We start from the raw sequence: 23,673 nt of genomic DNA on the forward strand, positions 1-23,673 counted from the left end.
TAGTGTTTTAAAGAAACTCCATACTGTTCTCCATTGGAGCTGTACCAGTTTACATTTCCACCAAGTGTAGGAGGCTTCTGTTCTCTCCAAACCCTCTCCAGCATTTGTTTGTAGATTTTTTATGATAGCCATTTTGACTGGTGTGAGGGGATATCTTATTGTAGTTTTGATTTGCATTTCTCTGATAAGTAGTGATGTTGAACATCTTTTCATGTGCCTCTTGGTCATCTCTGTGTTTTCTTTGGAGAATTGTCTATTTAGATCTTCTGCCCATTTTTCGACTGGGTTGTTTTAATGCTATGAAGCATCATGAACTGTTTATAAATTTTAGAGACTAATCCCTTGTCAGTCACATTGCTTGCAAGTATTTTCTCCCAATCTGTGGGTTGTCTTTTCATTTTATTGTTTCCCTTGCTTTGTAAAAGCTTTTGAGTTTAAGTAGGTCCCATTTGTTTATTTTTATTTCCATTATCCTGGGAGGTGGGTTGAAAAAGATATTGCTGCGATCTATGTCAGAAAGTGTTCTGCCTATATTTTCCTTTAGGAGTTTTATAGTGTCCGGTCTCATATTTAGGTCTTTAATCTATTTGAGCCTTTTTGTGTGTATGGAATTAAAAAATGATCTAATTTCATTTTTTTTTACATAAGAGACTGTCTTTTCTGCATTGTTTAGTCTTGCTTCCTTTGTCATTAAAAAGGCTATTCTTTTCCCATTGAATTGTCTGGGACCACAATTTAAAAAAACAAGGCATTTGACATAGATGTATGGATGTACTTCTGGACTCTCATTCCATTCCACTGGTCAATATGCATATCTTTTGGACATAGTGTCTTGATTACTGTAGCTTTGTATTTTAAGTTTTTAGACTGGGAATTGTGAGTCTCCCAATGTTGTTAATATGGAGTGTTGTATTGATTACAGTATGTTGAACCAGTTTTGCATTCCTAAAAAAGTTTCACTTGGGCATGGTTTATAATTTCTTATATTCTGCTGAATTTGATATGACAGTATTTTCTTGATGATTTTCTATCTGTGTTCATAATGGATATTGATAGTTTTCTTGTGATGTCTTTGTCTGATTTTGATGTCAACATAAGGTCCACCCCGAAACTCAGTATTATTTGAAATAGAGTAACCCAGAAACTCAGTGTTATCTTAATTGAAATAGTTAGATCATATTAGATTAAGGTATGCCCTGAATGCAATGACTTGTGTCCTTATAATACGGGAAGAGAACAGAAAGACACCAATAGAAAAAACGGGCCTGTGAAGTGAGGGAGCCAGACATTGGAGAGGTGCTGCTGTAAGCCAAGAAATGCCAAGAACCAGCAGGACCTAGGAAGAAGGAGAGTCTTTCCTAGATTCTTCATAAGGAAACATGACCCAGTTGACAGTTCTGTCCTCCAGAACTGTAGGAGAATACATTTTTATTGTTTTAAGCCATCTAGTATGTAGTAATTAATTATAGCAGCTCTCGGAACGTAATATACCAGTTAAGCCATCTGGTCTTGGGCTTTTCTTTTTTCCTTTAAAAAATGATTTATTTACTGTGCTGGGTCCCCATTGCTGTGTGGGTTTTTTCTCTAGTTGCGGTGAGCAGGGGCTACTCCTAGTTGAGGTATGTGGGCTTCTCATTGTGGTGGCTTCTCGCGTGGAACAAGGCTCTAGGTGTGCAGGCCTCAGCAGTTGCAGCTCCTGGGCTCTAGAGCACAGGCTCAGTAGTTGTGGCGCATGGGCCTAGTTGCTCCACAGCATGTGGGATTCTCCTGGACCAGGGATCGAACCTGTGTCCCCTGCTTTGGCAGGCAGATTCCTTACCACTGAGCCAGCAGGGAGGCCCTTGGGCTTTTATTTATGTGAATTTTTTGATTGTTATTAATAATTCAGTCTCTTTACTTATAAAGGCCTATTCAGATTTTGCCTTTCTTCTTGAGTCAGTTTTAATGCTTTGTCTTTCTGGGAATTTGTCAGTTTCATCTAAGTTATTCTCATTTGTTGATATGCTACTGTTCATAGTATTCTTAGAATCCTTTTTATTTCTGTAAGGTCAGTAGTAACATTCTGCTTTCTTTCCTGATTTTAGGGATTTTGAGTCTTTTTGTCTTTGTCAGTCTAGCTAAAGGTTTGTCGACTGTTAATGTCAAAGAACCAGCTTTCAGTTTCATTGATTTTTCTCTAGTTTTCTAGTCTCTACTTCATCCAAACTCTTTATTATTTCCTTCCTTCCACTTGGCTTTGTGTTTACTTTATTCTCCCCCGCGCCCCCCTGGTTTGTTAAAGTGGAAGCTTAGGTTATTGCTTTGAGGTCTTTTTTAGTGTAGGCATTCACAGCCCTGTTTTTGCTATATCCTTTTAAGTTTTTGTATTGGCTGAGCATGATCTGTCATAACAAAATATTACACCATAGACCAGGTACCTTAAGCAACAGAAATGAATTTTCTCATAATTCTGGGGTTCGAAGTCCAGCATGGTCAGTTTCTGGTGAGATCTTTCTTAGCTTACAGACTGCTACCTTCTTGCTGTCCTCATATGGCAGGTACAGCCAGAACACGCTCTCTGGTATCTCTCTAATAAGGACATTAATCCCATCATGAAGGCCCCACCTCTAAATCTAATTACCTCCTAAGGTCCCATCCCCAGATACCATCCCATTAAGGATTAGGTCTTCAACATATGAATCTTAAGAGGACGCAATTCAGTTCATAGCAGGTATGTTTTTTTTTTTTTTTTCATTTCAAAGTACTTCTTAATTTTCCTTGTGATTTCTTCTTTGATCTATTTATTGGTTATTTAAGAGTGTGTGATTTTCATATTTTTTTAATCACTAGCATTTATCAATAGGATGGATAAATATAGGTTGAAAAACATACTTGACAGCAAAATATCAAGTTGATAAGCTGGACTATAAATGTATGTGTCTGTGTGCTAGGTTGCTTCAGTCATGTCTGACTCTGTGCTTCCCTTTGGACTCCAGCCTGCCAGGCTTCTCTGTCCGTTGAATTCTCTAGGCAAGAATACTGGAGTGGGTTGCCATGCCCTCCTGCAGGGGATCTTCTCGATCCAGGGATTGAACCCTGGTCTCTTAAGTCTATCTGTACTGGCAGGTGGGTTCTTACCACTAGGCCACCTGGGAAGCCCATAAAATGTATACATTTTTAAAAACATTAAAAAAATTTTTTTTTACAAAGAGCATTTACTATAATGGTCACTTACATCATGTCATTCACAGTAGAGATCCCAGAGGTAGCATGCAGAACTGAAGTGCCCCAAGAGGACAGAGGCAAGAGCAGAATAATATGCTGAGAAAAGACTCTTAAGAGCAATACCAGAAAAAAAACCAGGCAAAAATGTCATCACAAAATTGTACCTGAGTGATGAGAAGCTCAATTTCGAATCCAGAAACCTAAGTTAACACTTAAATTAGTCTGCTTCATTCTTTTCTTTGGATGCTTAACCCAGCCAGCACTTCCATCTTGTAACCAAATCCAATGTGATCAGTCACTAATCAGTTAAGGCCTCAGCTTTCTACTGAAGAGTTCCTGATAACCTGATGGAGATATATTTGCTCTGGCTTCAGTTAGCATGCTGTCAAGCATCTCTCTCTGTGCTTAACATGCCAACAGAGAACCCAAGTCTTCCTCTTCTCCTTATTCAGTAAGAATACACACTTAAAAACAGGAAGCGTTGACACCCCTTTTTAGTAAACATTCCTTTAGAAACGTTAAAAGGGGAGGCCCTCCCTCTTAATTCTACATATTTTTGAATTTTACAAATATATTATTGACTTGTAATTTTATCCCACTGTTGTCAGAGAACATACTTTTTATAATTTCAGTTTTGAAATTTCCAGTTTGAAAATTTATTGACTTGTTTTATGGCTGAACATATGGTCTGTCCTGGATAATGGTCCATGTGTGTCTCAGAAGGATGTGTATTCTCCTGAGTGGTATGTTCTATAGATATCTGTTAGGTCAAGTTGATTTATAGTATTAAAATCTTCTACATCCTTGCTGATCATCTAATTCTATCCATTGTCACAAATGAAGTGTTGAAGTTTCCCGACTGTTATTGAGTCATTTATTTTTCCCTTAAGTTTTGTCAGTTTTTGCTTCATACATTTTGGGTTTCTATTGTTAGGAGCATGTATGTTTATAATGGTCGTATCTTCCTCGTGGACATCAAGATTCTTTTTTTTACCCTTTTGTCATTATGTAATATCATTCTTTGTCTCTAGTAACAAATACCATCTTGAAGTCTACTGTTTTTTTATTCTTGTGACTTTCTAGAGCCCAGGAATATGTGAGGTTTTGTAAGCACCTGTGAATATCTCATTGCTAGTATTTTCCTTTTGAGATTTTTGTTTAGTCTCTATTATCCATCACCTCAGCCAACTGGGAACTTAAACGCTTGCCTATAAATTGCTTTTGACAGATTCCTCCTGGGGAATGAATTTTGCACTTAAGCTCCCAGTCAGATCAAATACAGACATCCTTGCTAATGGGGTCTTCCAAGAAATTATTATCAGATAGGTCAGATGATGATAGTTCTTTGGGAACAAGGCTTTGGAAGAGATTCAGCTCTATTCTGCAGTCTCTGGTGGTTGCCAGGCAGCACTGGGACAGTGGATTGTTTTCATGTAACTTATATCTGGAAAGTGAGGCCTGTGACTAGAGCAAGTTAAAATGCCTCAAAGCTTACTTTCTTACTGAGTTTCATCATTTTTCTTAAAAAAAAAAAAAATGTTGGATTGCTGCAAGCCTTTGGCTAGTTTCCAGACTTCTGAAAAAGTTGATTCTAACATTTTTGAGGGGCCAACTTTTCCACTGCTTTTATGAAGGAGAGAAGTTTTGGAGGTCTTTATTCCATATTCTTGCTGATAAAATCAAGTACATCACTTTTTGCAAAAGTAGCCACTGAGGCACCAGCAACCTTTCCAAATCAATAGTGCCAAGCTAGTCCTAGGCATGACTGAGTTAGGAGGAGGCAAGTAACCCTTCTCCTAAATGGGGGTACAAACAGAGACCTTAAACACTTCTACCTCTAAAAGGAAAAAGACGGGGAGGGAACCCTTTTCTTGGAGTAGTCTACATACTAGATATATGTACTATGGGGCTTCCCTGGTGGCTCAGAAGGTAAAGAATCCACCTACAATGCAGGAGACCCAGGTTCGATCCCTGGGTTGGGAAGATTCCCCAGGAGAAGGGAATGGCTACCCACTCCAGTATTTATGCCTGGAGAATTCCATGGTGAAAGGAGCCTGGTGGGCTACATAGTCCATGTGGTCACAAAGAGCCAGTTATGACTGAGTGACACACACACACATACGACCCTCATGATTAGCAAGTTTTATTCTCACTTTACAATGAGAAAACTGAAATGAAGGCCGTAAAATGCCACAGGCCACAAACCTTCTAAGGGCATGCCTTTAGGATTCAGACCTAAAAAGGCTATTCCCTTTATACCATCGTTTTCACTTTTTGAGTTATCACTGTGTGATCACTACATTTAGTCATATTTTCTCATCCAGTCATCTTTCAACTCTTTGAGGGTTTTTTTTTTTTTTTTTTTTACAGAAGAGAAAACTGAGGCTGAGATGTTAGGCCTCTTGCCTGGGTTACAGTGTAAGCAGGACAGAGTCAGTCCTGCTAGTTTTCTTCACCCTTAACTTTAGACAGTGTGCACTGCTTCTTCAGAGGATTGTCACCTCCTTTCCTGCTCACTTGCTTCTGGGGACCAGCGTATACTGTTTCCCAGTTAAGGAGCTGTTTGGTGTCTGAAGTCCTAGAGTGGTCAAGGTCAAAAGAGATCCCCTTGGCTATCTAGGTGTCTCTGTCTAGTAGAAAGAGCACTAGATTAGAAATTCTGGCTTAGCAGAATGTTGCTAGAATTGAAGAAGTTGAAAGGGCTAGTTGCTGTTGCTTAAAGAGATTGGAGGAATGAATACATGTTTAAATTTCTTTAATTCAAGTAGATGCATGCCTATTATGTGTAAGGAGTTGTGGTACCTAAAATTAATGTATTTTTTAAAGTTTGCAGTTCTTAATAACTTAGTTCTTCCCTAGAATTAACTATTGTGTCATAAACCTACTAGTCAATACACTTTTTAACTATTTTAACTATTTTGTCAAAAAGCTTACTTAATTTAGTGGTAGTTCTAGCAACTTCTTGCAGAAAAATGAAAGTCACCTGACTCCCACATGTAAACATATTTTCGAAAGCAATTGCGAAATTCTTCCAAACGATTCCTTAATTCTTAAATAATGATTTTTTGCAGACCTGTGGATCTTCATCTATATGGGTGATCTTGTTTTTTTTTTTTTTTTGGACTTATTTTTGGGCTGTGTTGAGCAGTATGTGGAATCTTAGTTCCCGGATTAGGAATCGAACCTGCATCTCCTGCGGTGGAAATGCAGAGTCTGAACCAGTGGGCCACCAGGGAAGTCCCTGCACAGATGATCCATAGTTGTTTCCGAAAGCTGTTCAAAAGTTAAAGAAGCATACCATTCCCTTTTGAAAAAGAAGTGATGTTTTATAGCTTTTTTACTGTTGGCCAAAGAACCTAATTTTGTACATTACTTCTGTCTTTGACTTGGCCATTTTCAAACAGTAATTACAGATCTGATTATTTATTGAGAAGAAGTAAAATATGGAGCTGAGTGAAGGAAGTTAGCTCCTAGAGCATTGCAGTTTTACAGGAATTTTCTGACTTTACCAACCCATGACAGTTTTGATATTCAAAAACATTGATTTCACTTTTCTTAACTTACCCCTCTCCCAAGTATGTAATACTTTTTTTTTTGGTGATACTCTTTAATGTGGTAGAAAATCTTATTAATGTGGACTTTTGATTAGATTTTCTTTGTTTTTATCTTCAATTTCCTAAATTAGAAATGTTTATTTTGTAGGAATCATAGCTGCAAATGTTTTTGTATTTTGTTTGTGGAGAGTACCTTCTCTGCAGCGGACAATGATCAGATACTTCACATCCAATCCAGCCTCAAGTAAGTCTAACTTGTGTGATTTTTGAGGTTGAGGTAATATGAAGGAAATATGCTTTATGGTAATTGAAGTGCTATAAGAAATATGACTAACTTGTCAATAGTTATAAGCAAAATCTGGAGGACAGGCTGTAAGCTTGTGGCAGACAGGAATCTCATTTCTCTTACAGCTGTATCCAGGCACCTAAAGTGTACCTTCCACATAGTAGATTTCCATAAAAATTTTTTAGTGACTTGAGATCAGTGATCACTGTAAGTTTACTCTATACAGTTTTATTTCTGTGATTTAAATAATTTACCAATTATTTTTTATAGCTAACTTTTTCCATAGGACAAGTTGCTTTTGTTGACCTGAGAATTTTTATTGGTTGCTACAGAAAAGAGATTTAAGGTAGCTTTGTACCACTTTGAAAAATGCTATCTTAAACCATCTTCTCCAATCTTTTAACTGGCTCTGGTTTGTTGTGCATGTTTTTTTCATAATGATAATGAAAAAAGTCTAAAATGGATCATTTCTCCTGGCTGTGTGTGTGCGCACAATTACAGGACATTTTCTTTCTCTTACAGAGGTCCTTTGTTCTCCAATGTTGCTGTCAACATTCAGTCATTTCTCCTTGTTTCACATGGCAGCCAATATGTATGTCTTGTGGAGCTTCTCCTCCAGCATAGTGAACATTCTGGGTCAAGAGCAGTTCATGGCAGTATACTTATCTGCAGGTAATCAGCTTTCATCTTGGGCCTGTCCAGAGTTTAAGTGCTCTCACCTATCTGGAGACGGGACAAAGGGAATGATTATAGCCACATTCTATAGTAATCCTCAGTACATATTTGTTTCTCAGATCGTATATAGAGAAGGATACAAGCTGGTATAGTACTTAAGCATGTCATTTTTGTCTCCCAAGGCCTTGGTTTCTTTAGCTCAGGCCCACCATTTTATAGATGAGTGGTTCCCAGACTTCTCGGCTGCTTTGATCATGTGGATCTTTGTTAAATAACTTTACACTAATTTCCAAAGTGTGTTCAGTTTCCAGAAAGCTTTTGATTAGAGCTCTCCAGTGAGATTGTCAAGAATGAGTTCGTTCATTTTGTTGCAAGGATACATTAGCATGGAACCACTCTAGTCATCCTGGACTTAGCAGCATTTCTTTATCTCAGCTTGAAAATGATAACTCAGGATTCTGGGTTCCTAAACCCTGCTAAATTGGCAGTTGGTTGATTAAAGTTTGCTTGTCTCAAAAAACCGTGAACTTCCAGATGTTCAAGCTAGTTTTAGAAAAGGCAGAGGAACCAGAGATCAAATTGCCAAGATTCGCTGGATCATCAAAAAAGCAAGAGTTCCAGAAAAACATCTATTTCTGCTTTATTGACTATGCCAAAGCCTTTGACTGTGTGGATCACAAGAAACTGTGGAAAATTCTGAAAGAGATGGAAATACCAGACCACCTGACCTGCCTCTTGAGAAACCCATATGCACATCAGGAAGCAACAGTTAGAGCTGGACATGGAACAACAGACTGGTTCCAAATAGGAAAAGGAGTATGTCAAGGCTGTATATTGTCACCCTGCTTATTTAACTTATATGCAGAGTACATCATGAGAAACGCTGGGCTGGAAGAAGCACAAGCTGGAATCAGGATTGCCAGGAGAAATATCAACAACCTCAGATATGCAGATGACACCACCCTTATGGCAGAAAGTGAAGAAGAACTAAAGAGCCTCTTGATGAAAGTGGAAGAGGCGAGTGAAAAAGTTGGCTTACAGCTCAACTGTAAGAAAACGAAGATCATAGCATCTGGTCCCATCACTTCATGGGAAATAGATGGGGAAACAGTGGAAACAGTTGCTGACTTTATTTTTCTGGGCTCCAAAATTACTGCAGATGGTGACTGCAGCCATGAAATTAAAAGACACTCCTTGGAAGGAAAGTTATGACCAACCTAGACAGCATATTAAAAAGCAGAGATATTACTTTGTCCACAAAGGTCCATCTAGTCAAGGCTATGGTTTTTCCAGTGCTCATATATGGGTGTGAAAGTTGGACTGTAAAGAGGGCTGAGTGCAGAAGAATTGATGCTTTGAACTGTGGTGTGGAGAAGACTCTTGAGAGTCCTTGGACTGCAGGGAAATCCAGCCAGTCCATCCTAAGGGAAATCGGTCCTGGGTGTTCATTGAAAGGACTGATGTTAAAGCTGAAACTCCAGTATTTTGGCCACCTGATGCGAAGGGCTGACTCATTTGAAAAGACCCTGATGTTGGGAAAGATTGAGGGTAGGAGGAGAAGGGGACGACAGAGGATGAGATGGTTAGATGGCATCACCGACTCAATGGACATGAGTTTGCGTAAACTCTGGGAGTTGGTGATAGACAGAGAGGCTTGGATTGCTGCGGTTCATGGGATTGCAAAGAGTCAGACACGACTGAGCAACTGAAGTGAACTGTCTAAAAAAAATGTATTTTGTTTGCAAAATGCACTTAAAGCCGTAAAGTATAAAAATTCATTCCTAAAATCCTTTCACTTAAAAACAGTATATCTGCCAGTTATGTGTAGTGAAAAGACACTCAACTTGGAGACGGAAGACCTAGGTTCAGATCCTATTTCTGCTACCAGCTGTATCATGTTGCAGAAAAGACTGTACCTCTCTGAGGGTAATGGTACTCACTCTCATGACATGGGCTTGTAGAAAGGATGAGAATAGAAGCATCTACCACAAGGTCCAGAGTGGGTACTTAATCATTGTTAATTACTCATGTGCATCTAGTCCCTCAGAACAGAAGCTGAGTGCCGTCTTTGGCCTATGTGTGTAGTTCTTTCCCCCGAGCATTAATGTCATTGTAGGTACAAAGAGTCTCTTTCAAGTGCCATTAATTCCTGCTCCACAGAAAGTTGTTTTTCGAAATTAGCCACACTCAAGGTCAGATGACATTGGTGCCAAAGGGACCTAAAAAATCGTCTAGTCTGGATCTGCAGCACATTCACTTGGCAAACTGGGTAAAATACAGACTCCCTGGTCCCACTCCAGAGATTCTGATTTAGTGTATAGCATGTAGTCCAGAGAATTCCCAGACAGTTGGTGAGTTTGGGCCATAGTCTTTCTTCATACTGTGTAGATGAGGAAAATGAAAATTAAGAGGTAGAGTGAATGACTGTGTGTTACTTAGTAAGTGGTGCAGTGGCTCAGACTTTGCTTTCCCTATAATATATCTGAAGTGATAGGCAGGGTAAGTATTTATGCCTGCACCTTGACTGAAGAAACCCAGCTGTTGGTCTTCATGGGGTAGAGGTCAGAAATGGAAGCCATTTTTATACGTCACTGAAATTACTGAAATGTGATTTATTTCTTAGGTGTTATTTCCAATTTTGTCAGTTATGTGTGTAAAGTTGCCACAGGAAGATATGGACCATCACTTGGTGCAGTAAGTACTTCTAGTTAAAATTTTTCACTTCATTTTGAAATAATTTTAGACGTACAAGAAAGTTGCAAAATTAGTACAAAGATTCTTATTACCCTTAACCCTGTTATTAGCTACAAAACCACAATACAACTATCAAAGCAGGAAATTAATATTAAAATAATACTACTAACTAATCTGAATCTAATATAGAATATATACATTTGTAAAGCCTTATAAATTTCAGGCTATAGCTTTTAGTCATCTGTATATACTTAACTGGCTGCTGCTGCTGCTGAGTCGCTTCAGTCGTGTCCGACTCTGTGCGACCCCATAGACGGCAGCCCACCAGGCTCCCCCGTCCCTGGGATTCTCCAGGCAAGAACACTGGAGTGGGCTGCCATTTCCTTCTCCAATGCATGAAAGTGAAAAGTGAAAGTGAAGTCTTTCAGTGATATGTACTGGCACAGAGTACATATCATGAGGAGTCGTCAAAATAGTGGGTATCCAATCCCCATAAACCAGAGAGCATTGAAAAATTCTAAATAGAGATTTGAATCTGGTACTGTATCCTCTTCTTTATCAGTATTTGTGTGCTATGCAGGTTGGACTACTAGGCACTGTACTTGCTAGAGACTGGGAATGCATCCAGTGAGCAAGATCACAGTTTCCTGGTCTCAGTTATGTTCTGGATGATTTTGTAAAAATTACAAGTCTGTTTTATTTTGCATTTAATGGCAAATTCTAGACATGTGGAAATCTTTACATATTTCTTTAAAGACTACACATTTAATTGTCCATAAATATAATGCACTTAAATGTTTTCAAATAGAAATGTTATGTTTAAAGAAACTCTACAAATGTTTAATTTCAGAAAAGCACCCTTATGTAAAATAATCATGCCATAATTTGTCTGTTCCTCAGATTTGTGTCTACTTAATTTTCCTGATGAGGCTGATATCTTGTCCTGTGACCTTTATGCTTTAACTATAGCCCCCTACCCTTTTTTCTTTGTGGAATGTTTTCTATATAAAATTCGGTGCCAGTATAATTTATATATCTCCAATCTATTCTGTACCTCATTTGTCAATTAAGTACCTGTTTTGTGAAGACCAGTTGGATGAATCAGACATGGACTTTGACTTCAAATTTAGTTTAGTTGGGGAGCAAACATTACACACATCTGATATACACTGAAAGAGCTGAGTCATCTTTAGAGGACATTGGAGGTTCTGAAGGTGGGAGTACATTTCTCGTTAGTTCAGGGGATCTGGCATTTGGAATTAGACTGGGTTTGAATCCCAGCTCTGCCACTTATTTGTGATTTCCAGGACTTGTTACTTTACCTCTCTGAACCTGTTTCTCAATATAAATTTGTGATAACGTGCCTATTTCTGATTTGCAGTGCAAATGTTTAGAGAGCTTTTAGCATAGTGAGAAGCGTAAGGTGGAAGTGGTGGTTTCTGTTCAGTCATCAAAATACTATTGAGCCATTGCAGGATGTAATTATTATCCCCCGATACTTTTATTCTTTCTTGGTTAAAATGAAAGAAAAGCAAGTCATCAGGTATATAGTATGCTGCTGCTGCTGCTGCTAAGACGCTTCAGTCGTGTCCAACTCTGTGCGACCCTGTAGATGGCAGTCCACCAGGCTCCTCTGTCCCTGGGACTCTTCAGGCAAGAACACTGGAGTGGGTTGCCATTTCCTTCTCCAATGCATGAAAGTGAAAAGTGAAAGTGAAGTTGCTCAGTCGTGTCCAACTCCCAGCAACCCCATGGACTGCAGCCTACCAGGCTCCCCCGTCCATGGGATTTTCCAGGCAAGAGTACTGGGGTGGGGTGCCATTGCCTTCTCCAGTATATAGTATATTTAATGAGAAACGCGGAGAAAAAAATACTATTGACAGAATTGTAGAAAATTAAAAGTACTGGCCTTATTGCCTTTGAAAGATGAAGATTGTTAAAGAATATTTGCCAGTTAACATTGGCACAAGGGAGCAAGAATATTGACTAGATTTTGGTAAGGATTTTGTTAGAGCTGTGCATGTTCTGAATCTTATTTTAAAATGGAATTTCTAACTAGTTATTGGCAGGAAGCTTTTCAAATTTTCTGATTTTCAAAAGTTTGTTTGCTGCTAAATATACCCTTAGTCTTGAGACGGCAGAGATCAATGAAGTATTTATTGTAGGAAGTAGCATATGTAAAAATGTTAGAATTTTTTTCCCTTGAAGTTGTAAATAGTTTTTGTAAGTTTTAGAAATCTGATTGTGGTTGATTTACAATGTGTTAATTTCTTCTGTAGACCTAAGTGATTCAGTTATACGTATATACTTTTACATATTCTTTTCCATTATGGTTTGTCACAGAATATTGAGTATACTTCCCTTTGCTGTACAGTATGATCTTGTTGTTTATCCATCCTGTATATAATAGTTTGCTCTGCTAATCCCAAACTCTCACTCCTTCCCTGCCCTACCTCTTACCTACTTGGCAACCACAAGTCTGTTCTTTATATCTGTGAGCCTGGTTATATTTCATAGGTATGTTGATTTGTGGTTGTATTTAGATTCCGCATGTTAGTGATATCATATGGTATTTGTCTTTTTCTCACTTTGCTTAGTATGATAATCTTTAGGTCCATCCTTGCTGCTGAAAAATGGCATTATTCATTCTTTTTTATGGCTGAGTAATATTCCACTATACATATGTCCCACATCTTCCTTATCCATTCATCTGTCAGGGGACATTTAGGTTGCTTTCATGTCTTGGCTATTTTAAATAGTGCTGCTTTGTACATAGTAATGTATATATCTTTTTGAATTATAGTGTTGTCTGGGGGCCCAGAAGTAGGATTGCTGGATCATATTGCAACTCTAGTTTTTTTTGAGTGATCTTCATACTGGTTTTCATAGTGGCTGCACTGATCTACACTCATCTCCACACCGTCTCTAGGATTTTTTTATCTGTAGACTTCTTAATGATGGCCATTCTGAGCAGTGTGAGATGTCACTTTATTATAGTTCTGATTTGTATTTCTCTAATAATTAGCAGTGTCGAGCATCTTTTCATGTGTCTATCGGCCTTGTGTACTTCTCCTTTGGAAAAGTGTCTATTTAGGACTTCTGCCCATTTTTCAATTGGGTTGTTTGTTTTTTTGATATTGTATAAACTGTTTGTATATTTTGGAAATTAAGCCCTTGTCCGTCACTTCATTTGCAAATAGTTTCTCCCCTTCTATAGGTTGTCTTTTTATGTTTGTGGTTTCCTTTGCTGTGCAGAAGCTTATAGGCTTGCTTAGATCCCATTTGCTTATTTTTGTTTTTATTTCTATTGCCCTGGCAGTCTGACCTAAGAAAACATTGGTATGATTTATGTGAGGGAATGTTCTGCCTGTGATCTGGGAGTTTTATGGTATCATATCTTACATTTAAGTCTGTAAGCCATTTTGAGTTTATTTTTGTGCATGGTGTGAGGGTATGTTCTAACTTCATTGACTTACATACAGCTCTGCGACTTTCCCAGCACCACTTGTAAAGAGGCTATTTCCTGTTTTATATTCTTGCTTCCTTTGTTGAAGATTAATTGGTATGTGGTACCACCCCCACCTCTGTGTTGTGTTCCGTTGAGCTGCATGTCTGTTGAGGCCAGTGCTAACACACTGTTTTGATTACTGTGGCTTTGTAGTATTGTCTGAAGTCTGGAAGGATTACGTCTCCTGCTTTGTTCTTTTTCCTCAGGATTGTTTTGACAATTCTGTCTTTTATGGTTCCATGTAAATTTTAGGATTATTTGTTCTAGTTCTGTGAAAAATGTCATGGGTAATGTGATAGGGATCTCATTAAATCTGTAGGTTGTTTTAGGTAGTATAGTCATTTAAATAGTATTAATTATTCCAAGCCTAGAGCTTGGGATATCTTTCCATTTCTTTGTATCATCTTTAATTCCCTTTATTAATATTTTGTAGTTCTGAGCATATATCTTTCACCTCGTCGGTGAGGTTTCTATTATTTTTTATGTGATTTTAAAGGGCATTGTTTACAGTCTCTGATATTTCATTGTTAGTGTAAAAAAACCGCAACTGATTTCTATATGTTAATCTTGTGTCCTGCTACCTTAACTGAATTCATTTATCAGTTCTAGTAGTTTTTGTGTGGAGTCTTTAGGATTTTCTATTGATATATAGTAGCTTGTCATTTGTGTATAATGACAGTTTTACCTTTTCCCTACCGATTTGAATACCTTTATTTGTGTTTATTGTCTGATTGCTGTGGCTTGGGCTTCCAATACCATGTTGAAGAGAAGTGCTAGGAGTAGGCATCCCGTCTTGTTCCAGATTTTAGCAGGAAGGCTTTCAGCTTTTCAGCATTGAACATTATGTTGGCTGTGGGTTTGTCATAAATCGTTCTTATTATGTTATGTTCCCTCTCATTTTTGTAAGGGTTTTTATCACAAGTGAGTGTTAAAATGTATCAAATGCCTTTTCTGTGCCTGTTGAGATGGTCACGTGGTTTTTGTCTCTTCTCGTGTTGCTGCGTGTCACATTGGTTGATTTGCATATATTGAACCCTCCCTGTGACCTGGGGATGAATCCAGCTTGGTCACGGTGTATGACTTTTTCATATGTCTTTGGATTCAGTTTGCTAATATTTTGTTGAGTTTTTTTTGTGTCTGTATTTATCAAAGATACTGACCTGTAATTTTCTTTTTTGGTAGTGTCTTTGCTTTTGGTATCCTGGTGATGTTGGCTTCATAGAATGTCTTTGGAAGTGTTCCTTCCTCTTCAGTCTTTTGGAAGAGTTTGAGAAGGAGCAGTATTAAGTTCTTCTTTGTATGTTTGATAGATTTCCCCAGCTAAGCTATCTGGTCCTGGACTTTGGTTTCAGGGATTTTTCTTTAAATATTAGATTCTGCTTCATTTCTAGCAATTGTTCTGTTCAAATTATTTATTTCTTCCTGATTCAGTTTTGGTGGACTGTATGTTTCTAGAAAGTTGTCTGTTTTTTTCTAGATTGTCAAATTTCTTGGCATATATTTGTTCATAAGTTAAGTCACTCAGTCGTGTCCGACTGTTTGCGACCCCATGGACTGTAGCCCACCAGGCTCCTCTGTCCGTGGGATTCTCCAGGCAAGAATACTCTAGTGGGTTGCCATTTCCTTCTCCAGGGGATCTTCCCGACCCAGGGATCGAACCCAGGTCTCCCGTATTAGAGGCAGACGCTTTAACCTCTGAGCCACCAGGGAAGCCCATATTTGTTGATAGTATTCTCTTAATGGCTTTTGTGTTTCTGTGGTATCAGTTACGATTTTTCCTCTTGTAGTTCTTATTTTATTTGGATCTTCGCTCCTTTCTTCTTGGTGAGCCCAATCAGAGCTTTGTCAGTGTTGTTTACCCTGTCAAAGAACCAGCTGTTTACTGTGTTGGGTTCTTTTTTCCCTGTTATCTCTATTTTATTTATTTCCTCTCTGATCTTTAAAACATTTTTTTTTAATTTTTTTAAAATTTTTATTTATTTATTTGGCTGCTCTGGGTCTTAGTTGTAGCATGTGGGATCTAGCTCCCTGACCAGGGATCGAACTTGGGCCCCCTGCACTGGGAGCTCAGAGTCTTAGCCACTGGACCACCAGGGAATTCCCCCTCTCTGATCTTTAATGTCTGCTTCCTTGTGCTAGCTTGAGGTTTTGTTTGTTCTTCTATTTCACATTCTTTTGGGTGGTGGGTTAGGACTGAGGTTATTTGAGGTTGTTCTTGCGTCTTAAAGAAGTTGTGTTGCTGTGAACGTCCCTCCAAGAGCTGCTTTTGCTGCATCCCATAGAGTTTGCATGGTTGTGTTTATAAATAGTTTATCATTGGCTGAATTTGCATACCAATGTTATGCAATGGCACCCCACTCCAGTACTCTTGCCTGGAGAATCCCATGGACGGAGGAGCCTGGTGGGCTGCAGTCCATGGAGTCGCAAAGAGTCGGACACAACTGAGCAACTTCAGTTTCACTTTTTACTTTGATGCATTGGAGAAGGAAATGGCAACCCACGCCAGTGTTCTTGCCTGGAGAATCCCAGGGACGGGGGAGCCTGGTGGGCTGCCGTCTATGGGGTCACACAGAGTCGGACACGACAAGCGACTTACCAGCATTATGATAACCTGCTTGCTGTAACTTCATTGATTTAGCTTATCACTAATCTAAACTATACATAAACTGATTTCTCATGCTTAGGAGAGTATCTTCAGTCTCTTTCTTAAAAAGTTGCAAGTGAAACAAAACGATAGCTAGTGCAGATTCATTTGGCGTTTCATTTTGACTTATCTATAGTGTTCTGGAAGGACAGGGAAGCATGGTGTGCTGCAGTCCATGGGGTAACAAAGAGTTGGATAGGACTTAGCGACTGAACACCAGTAGTGTTCTGGAGTATATCTCTTTGTATAACTTTTTAACGTTTGCTCTGGGTACTACAATCTATGTATATCACTACCACAATCTACTTGTGGTATCATTTTACTAATTTGAGTGAAGTGAGCCTTACCTCACTTTTTGCCCCATTCCTTCTCCAGATTGTAATTGTCTTAAATATTTCCTTTGCATACATTTATGATTTTTGCTTCAACCAATAAACATGAGTTAGAAAATTCCAAGATAGAAGGACAATCTATTGTATTTACACATAATTTTTACTTTTTCCTTGATTCGTTCTGATGATCCAAGATTTCCTCCTCCTCCTGTCATTTCATTGTGTAGAAAACTTCTCTTAGCCACTCCTTCAGCCCCTAGCCAGTTAGGTCTGCTGTGACGGATTCTCAAGTTTTCTTTGTTCTGAGAGTGTTTTAATTTCCCTTTCATTTTTTTTTTTCTTCCCTTCATTTCTGAAGGATATTTTCATTGGATATAAAACTCCAGGCTCAGTTCTTTCAGCAATTGAAAAACATTGTGCCGCTTTTTTTTTACCTCCATAATCTCTGAAGAGAAATTCAGAGAAAGCTACTTGTCGTTCAAGTAGCTTTTCCCCTTGCAGGTAAGATGTCATTTTCTAGTACCACTTTCTAGACCTTTTCCTTTTTCTTTAGTTTCAGAAGTTTAACTGTGTGTCTCATCTTGGACATCTGTGTTTACCGTGTTTGTGGTTCACTCAGTTTCTTGCATATTTAGGTTTATGTCTTTTGGGAGTTGGTCAGCTGTTTCTTCAGGTCCCTTTTCTGCCTTGCCCTTTTTCTTCTCTCTTTCTGGGACTCTGACATGATGTTAGATAGTTTATTATCCCTAAAACCCCAGTAACTTTTTTTAAAGTCTATTTTTTCTCTGTGGTTCATATTGGGTAATTGCTATTCTGTCTCAAGGTAACTGATTAATCATTTCTGTCCTTTCCATTCTTCTTGAGTCATTCATTGTTTTTATTTAGATTATTACAGTTTTTAGTTTTCATTTTTCTTGATATCTTCTATTTCTTTGAGCCTTTCTATTTCTATGCTGTTTTTTTAACTTGTTTAAAGCATGTTTGTGATTGCTTGTTGAATCACTTTTATGATGGCTGCTTTAAAATGCTTGTTAAATAATTCTAACATCTGTGTCATCTTGATGGTTGGTATCTTTTCTCATTCGAGTTGAGATTTTTCTGGTTCTTGGAATAATGGATGACTTTAATTTTAATTTAATTTTATTTATTTTTTTGGCCAGGCCATGCTACTTGGGAGATCTTAGATCCCTGACTAGAAATTGAACCTGGGCCACGGCACTGAAAGTGTTGAGTCCTAACCACTGGACCTGCAGGGAATTCCCTGATAAGTGATTTTTAAGTGAAACCTGGACATTTTGGGTATTACATTATGAGACTTTAATCTTAATTAAATCTGTGTGGCAGGCCGCCTCTGACAGTGCTCTAACCGCTACTGCTGGGTGAGGTTGGTAGTCCAGGTTCCCCACTCCAGCCCCTTTGACTGTGGTGGGGAAGGGCTCTTGTTACTGCAGGGTGGGGAGTTCTGGCTCCTCAGTAGACCTCTGCTAATACCACTCTGTCTAGGAGGAGCAAGAGTGCCTTATTACTGCTACGTGAGTGACCTCCACTGGCACCACCCTGTCAGAGGGTGGCGTGCCTTGTTAGTCTTTAAGAATGGAAGTCCAGACTCTGCACTCAGCTTTTGCTGATGGGGATCAGACCATGGTTGTTTCTGTAATGTTCTGGAGTAGAGTGGTTGTTGTCTGAAAACTTTTTGTCTTGCTAGACTGCTTTCTTGTTCCTTTGGCTAGAATGAGCATTTTTGGGTACAGACCTATTTTGTCTGAGTTCATTTGTGTTTCCAGGTTGTGAGCTTCACCAGAGCCCAGTCTGAGCAGCATGAGGCCAAAAGAAAACTCACCACTATGTTGTTCCTTGGCTCCTAAGGTTTCTAGCTGGGCTGCTTTCCTTTCTAAGCTTTTCAGAGTTGTCTTTTATTTGTTTTACATATAACGCCTGGGGTTTTTAGCAGTATGTAGCTTGCAGAAGGAGAAGGCAGTGGCATCCCACTCCAGTACTTTTGTCTGGAAAATCCCATGGACGGAGGAGCCTGGTAGGCTGCAGTCCATGGGGTCGCTGAGAGTTGGACACGACTCATTGAGTCACTTTCACTTTTCACTTTCATGCATTGGAGAAGGAAATGGCAACCCACTCCAGTGTTCTTGCCTGGAGAATCCCAGGGACGGCGGAGCCTGGTGGGCTGCCGTGTGTGGGGTCGCACAGAGTCGGACACGACTGAAGTGACTTAGCAGCAGCAGCAGCTTGCAGAAACAAAAGGCTTCTTAAAGCAAATTCATTTAAAATTCATAGTTTTAAAAAATCACACACAAAAAGCTTTTATATGATAACATACATGAAGATTAAATAAAGAAAAGTATTTATGAAAATTGGTTTCCTAATAATGAGTTGACCTTTATGCATAACTTACAGGCTGTATAATCAAGTTATGAGTGGAGAATAAAAGATTCTTACCTTTAACCAAAGAGGCAGACCTCTAGGGTCTGTATGGGTTTGGGTTCATGACTCCCTGAAAGATTTGTTCTGGCTAGAAGTTCAGCATCTGCCCCCATAATCTGTTAGTATGGTGGTGGTTTAGTCACTAAGTCATGTCCAGCTCTTGTGACCCCCTGGACTGTAGCCTGCCAGGCTCCTCTGTCCATGGGATTCTCCAGGCAAAAATACTGGAGTGGGTTGCCATTTCCTTCTCCAATCTATCAGCATATACTATATTAAAAAGAGTGGATGTCAGTGTCACTGAGAATTTGAAAGTTAAAGAGTAACCCCTCACCTTTCCTGCTTTATAGCAGATATGTAACTTATGTATCCTAGATTTTTAAATAAAGCCTTAAAAAGTCAACAAAACTCAGAAGAAATCAGGTTGAGACCTTATTTTCTGAGAAAGGAAAAAAACCAGTAAAATTAAACTTTCTCTCCAATGAAACAAACAACGTGGTTAGCTGAATTTAAAGACGAGCGTTAAAATCCTATACTATCGAAATTGCTTCCCCATTGTTGTTTGTTCAGTTGCTCAGTCGTGTCTGACTCTTTGCAGCTCCATGAACAGTTATCACTCCAGGCTTCCCTGTCCTTCACAGCCTCCCAGAGTTTGCTCAGACTCGTGTCTATTGAGTTGGTGATGCTGTCTCTGTCTCCCCCTTCTCCTGCCCTCAGTCTTTCCTAGCATCAGGGTCTTTTCCAATGATTTCGCTCTTCATATCAGGTGACAGTGTTGGAGCTTCAGCATCAGTCCTTCCAGTGAATATTCAGGATTGATTTCCTTTAGGATTGACTGGTTTGATCTCTTTGCAGTCCAAGGGACTCTCAAGAGTCTTCTCCAACACCACAGTTTAAAAGCATCAATTCTTCGGTGCTCAGCTTTCTTGTGGTCCAACTCTCACATCCATACATGACCACTGGAAAAACCATAGCTTTGACTAGACGGACCTTTGTTGGCAAAGTAATGCCTCTGCTTTTCAATACGCTGTCTAGGTTTGTCATAGCTTTCCTACCAAGGAGCGAGCGTCTTTTAATTTCATGGCTGCAGTCACCATCTACAGTGATTTTGGAGCCCAAGAAATTAAAATTTGTCACTGTTTCCATTCTTTCCCCATCTATGTGTCATGAAGTTTTGGGACCAGATGCCATGATCATAGTTTTTTGAATGTTGAATTTAAACCAGCTTTTTCACTCTCCTCTTTGACTTTCATCGAGAGGCTCTTCAATTCCTCTGGGCTTTTTGCCATAAGGGTGGTGTCATCTGCATATCTGAGGTGGTTGTTATTTCCCCCAGCAATCTTGATTCCAGGTTGTGCTTCATCCAGTCTGGCATTTTGCATGACATACTCTACATATAAGTTAAATAAGCAGAGTGCCAATATACAGCCTTGACGTACTCTTTCCTGATTTGGAACCAGTCCGTTGTTCCATGTCCATTTCTAACTTGCTTCTTGACCTGTGTACAAGTTTCTCAGGAAGCAGGTAAGGTGATCTGCCTTAAAGAGATTCCCATCTCTTTAAGAAAATTTAAGAATTTTCTACAGTTTGTTGTGATCCATACAGTCAAAGGCTTTAGCATAATCAGTGAAGCAGAAGTAGATGGTTTTTTTTGGAATTCCCTTGCTTTTTGTATGATCCAGTGGATGTTAGCAATTTGATCTCTGGTTCCTCTGCCTTTTCTAAATCCATCTTGTACATCTGATAATTCTCGGTTCATGTAGTGTTGAAGCCTAGCTTGAAGGATTTTGAGGATTACCTTGCTAGGGTGTTAAATGAGTGCAATTGTGCAGTAGTTTGAACAGTTTTTGGCATTGCTCTTCTTTGGGATTAGAATGAAAACCGACCTTTTCCAGTCCTGTGGCCACTGCTGAGTTTTCCAAATGTTCTGGCATATTGAGTGCAGCACTTTAATAGCATCATCTTTTAGGATTTGAAATAGCTCAGCTGGAATTCCATCACTTCCACTAGCTTTGGTTTGTAGTAATGCTTTCTAAGGCCCACTTGACTTTGCACTCCAGGATGTCTGGCTGTAGGTTAGTGTCACACCTTCGTGGTTTTGTGGGTTTTTAAGACCATATTTGTACAGTTCTTCTGTGTATTCTTGCCACCTCTTCTTAATATCTTCTGCTTCTGTTAGGTCTGTACCATTTCTGTCCTTTATCGAGCCCATCTTTGCATGAAATGTTCCCTTGGTATCTCTAATTTTCTTGAGATCTCTGGTCTTTCCCATTTTGTTTTCCTCTCTTTCTTTGCATTGTTCACTTAAGAAGACTGTACCTCTCCATGCTATTCTTCGGAACTCTGCATTCGGATGGGTATATCCTACCTTTCCTCCTTTGCCTTTTGCTTCTCTACCTAGTTGTTTGTAAGCCTTCCTCAGCAACCATTTTGCCTTTTTGCATTGCTTTTTCTTGGAGATGATTTTGGTCACCACCTGTTGTATAGTGTTAACGAACTTCCTTCCATAGTTCTTCAGGCACTCTATCTACCAGACCTAATCCCTTGAATCTGTTTGTCACTTCCACTGTTAATCATAAGGGAGTTGATTTAGGTCATACCTGAATGGCCTAATGGTTTTCCCTATTTTCTTCAATATAACTCTGTATTTTGCAATAAGTAGCTCATGATCTGGGCCAACTTCCAGTTTTGTTTTTGCTGACTGTATAGAGCTTCTCCATCTTTGGCTGCAAAGAATATTATCAGTCCAATTTCAGTATTGACCATCTGGTGATGTCCATGTGTAGAGTTGTCTCTTGTGTTGGAAAAGGGTGTTTTCTATGACCAGTGCATTCTCTTGGTAAAACTCTGTTAGCCTTTGCTTTGCTTCATTTTGTACTCCAAGGCCAAACTTGGCTATTATCACAGCTGTCTTTTGACTTCCTACGTTTGCATTCCAGGCCCCTATGATGAAAAGAACATCTTTTTTTTGGTGTCAGACAGTCTTCATAGAACCATCCAGTTTCATCTTCAGCATTAGTGATTGGGGCACAGACTTGGATAATTGTGATGTTGAATGGTTTGCCTTGAAAATGAATGGAGCACTCAAGTACTGCATTTCAGACTCTTTGATTGACTGTGAGGACTACTCCATTTCTTCTGAGGGATTCTTCCTTCTTTATTGATGATTATTTTCTCCATCTAAAGTGTTCATTGTTTTTGTTTAGTTGCTAAGTCATGTCTAACTCCTTTGTGAACCCATGGATTGTAGCCCACTAGGCTCCTCTATCCATGGGATTTCCCAGGGAAGAATACTAGAGTGGATTGCCATTTCCTTTCCAGGGGAATCTTCCCAACCCAGGGATTGAAAGCAGGACACCTGCATTGCAGGCCTTTTGCAATTCCAGTGGACTCTTTACTACTGAGCCACCTGGAAAGCCTAAAGTGCTCATTACAGAAATTTAAATATTAAAGAAAATTCTTAATAGCCATTCTATGTAAAGCCATTTTTTTTGTGACTATAACTTATTGTACTTACTATTTTAAAGGTAGGCAGTCCCATTATCCTTCTAAAATTTTCTCAGAGTGACCTTTATATTACACAGATTTGAAAGTATTTATGTGTCTGAATAAATGGCAACTTGCTTTTTATTTTTTTTAATGACATTTTATTGTATTTATTTTTTGGTCGTACTGCACAGCTTGTGAGATCTTAGTTCCGCAACCAGGGATCAAACTCTGGCCCCTGGCAGTAGAAGCGTAGATTCTTAACCACCAGGCCACCAGGGAATTTCCACAGCTTTTTGTTTAGGAAAATGTTTGGCTTACTCTATGCAGATATCCTTTATTTTCACCTTTTTTAATCAGAGGCTTTTAATGAAAATGGACCCCCCCCTTTGAAAAAAAAAAAAAAGGCTGGGGAAATGGTCCAGCTTTTAGGAAAGCAAAGAGACAGGACGACTGTATGCAATAAGTGGGGGAAACAGCCGCAAGGGCACTAGTGGAAGAATGAACAAGACTGGAGTATGTTCTGTAGATTAAATGAAAATATTGTATCAATGTAAAATTTCTTGAAATTGAGAACTATTTTGTAGGATATATTAATATAAGGAAGTATACACTGAAGTATTTAGGAGTAAAAGGGTCTGATATACACCTACTCTCAAATGTTTCAGGATAAAAAAGTATTGTATGGAGAGAAAATAAGTGAAATGTGGCAGAATGGTAAAAGTTAAATCTGGTTCAGGAGTATTTTGAAGTTTTCTTCAAAGTGAAACACAGACCTAAATGTAAAACCTAAGATAAAAACTTATAGTAGAAAATGTAGAAAAAACTCATTGTGATCTTACATTAGACAAAGACTT

At 38.9% G+C, this 23,673-nt stretch overlaps 1 protein-coding gene across 1 annotated transcript in view; it reads left to right on the forward strand.

Annotated features, from left to right (window-relative positions):
* Positions 1 to 23,673, forward strand: part of PARL (presenilin associated rhomboid like) — a 53,614-nt gene that overhangs the window by 25,563 nt on the left and 4,378 nt on the right. The window contains exons 5-7 of the mRNA XM_069559128.1: positions 6,907 to 7,002; positions 7,567 to 7,716; positions 10,343 to 10,413. Of these exons, the coding sequence (XP_069415229.1) occupies positions 6,907 to 7,002; positions 7,567 to 7,716; positions 10,343 to 10,413 (317 nt within the window). The remainder of the gene's footprint in view (positions 1 to 6,906; positions 7,003 to 7,566; positions 7,717 to 10,342; positions 10,414 to 23,673) is intronic.

Source organism: Ovis canadensis, chromosome 1, assembly GCF_042477335.2.
Source record: "Ovis canadensis isolate MfBH-ARS-UI-01 breed Bighorn chromosome 1, ARS-UI_OviCan_v2, whole genome shotgun sequence".
NCBI classification, from domain to species: domain Eukaryota; kingdom Metazoa; phylum Chordata; class Mammalia; order Artiodactyla; family Bovidae; genus Ovis; species Ovis canadensis.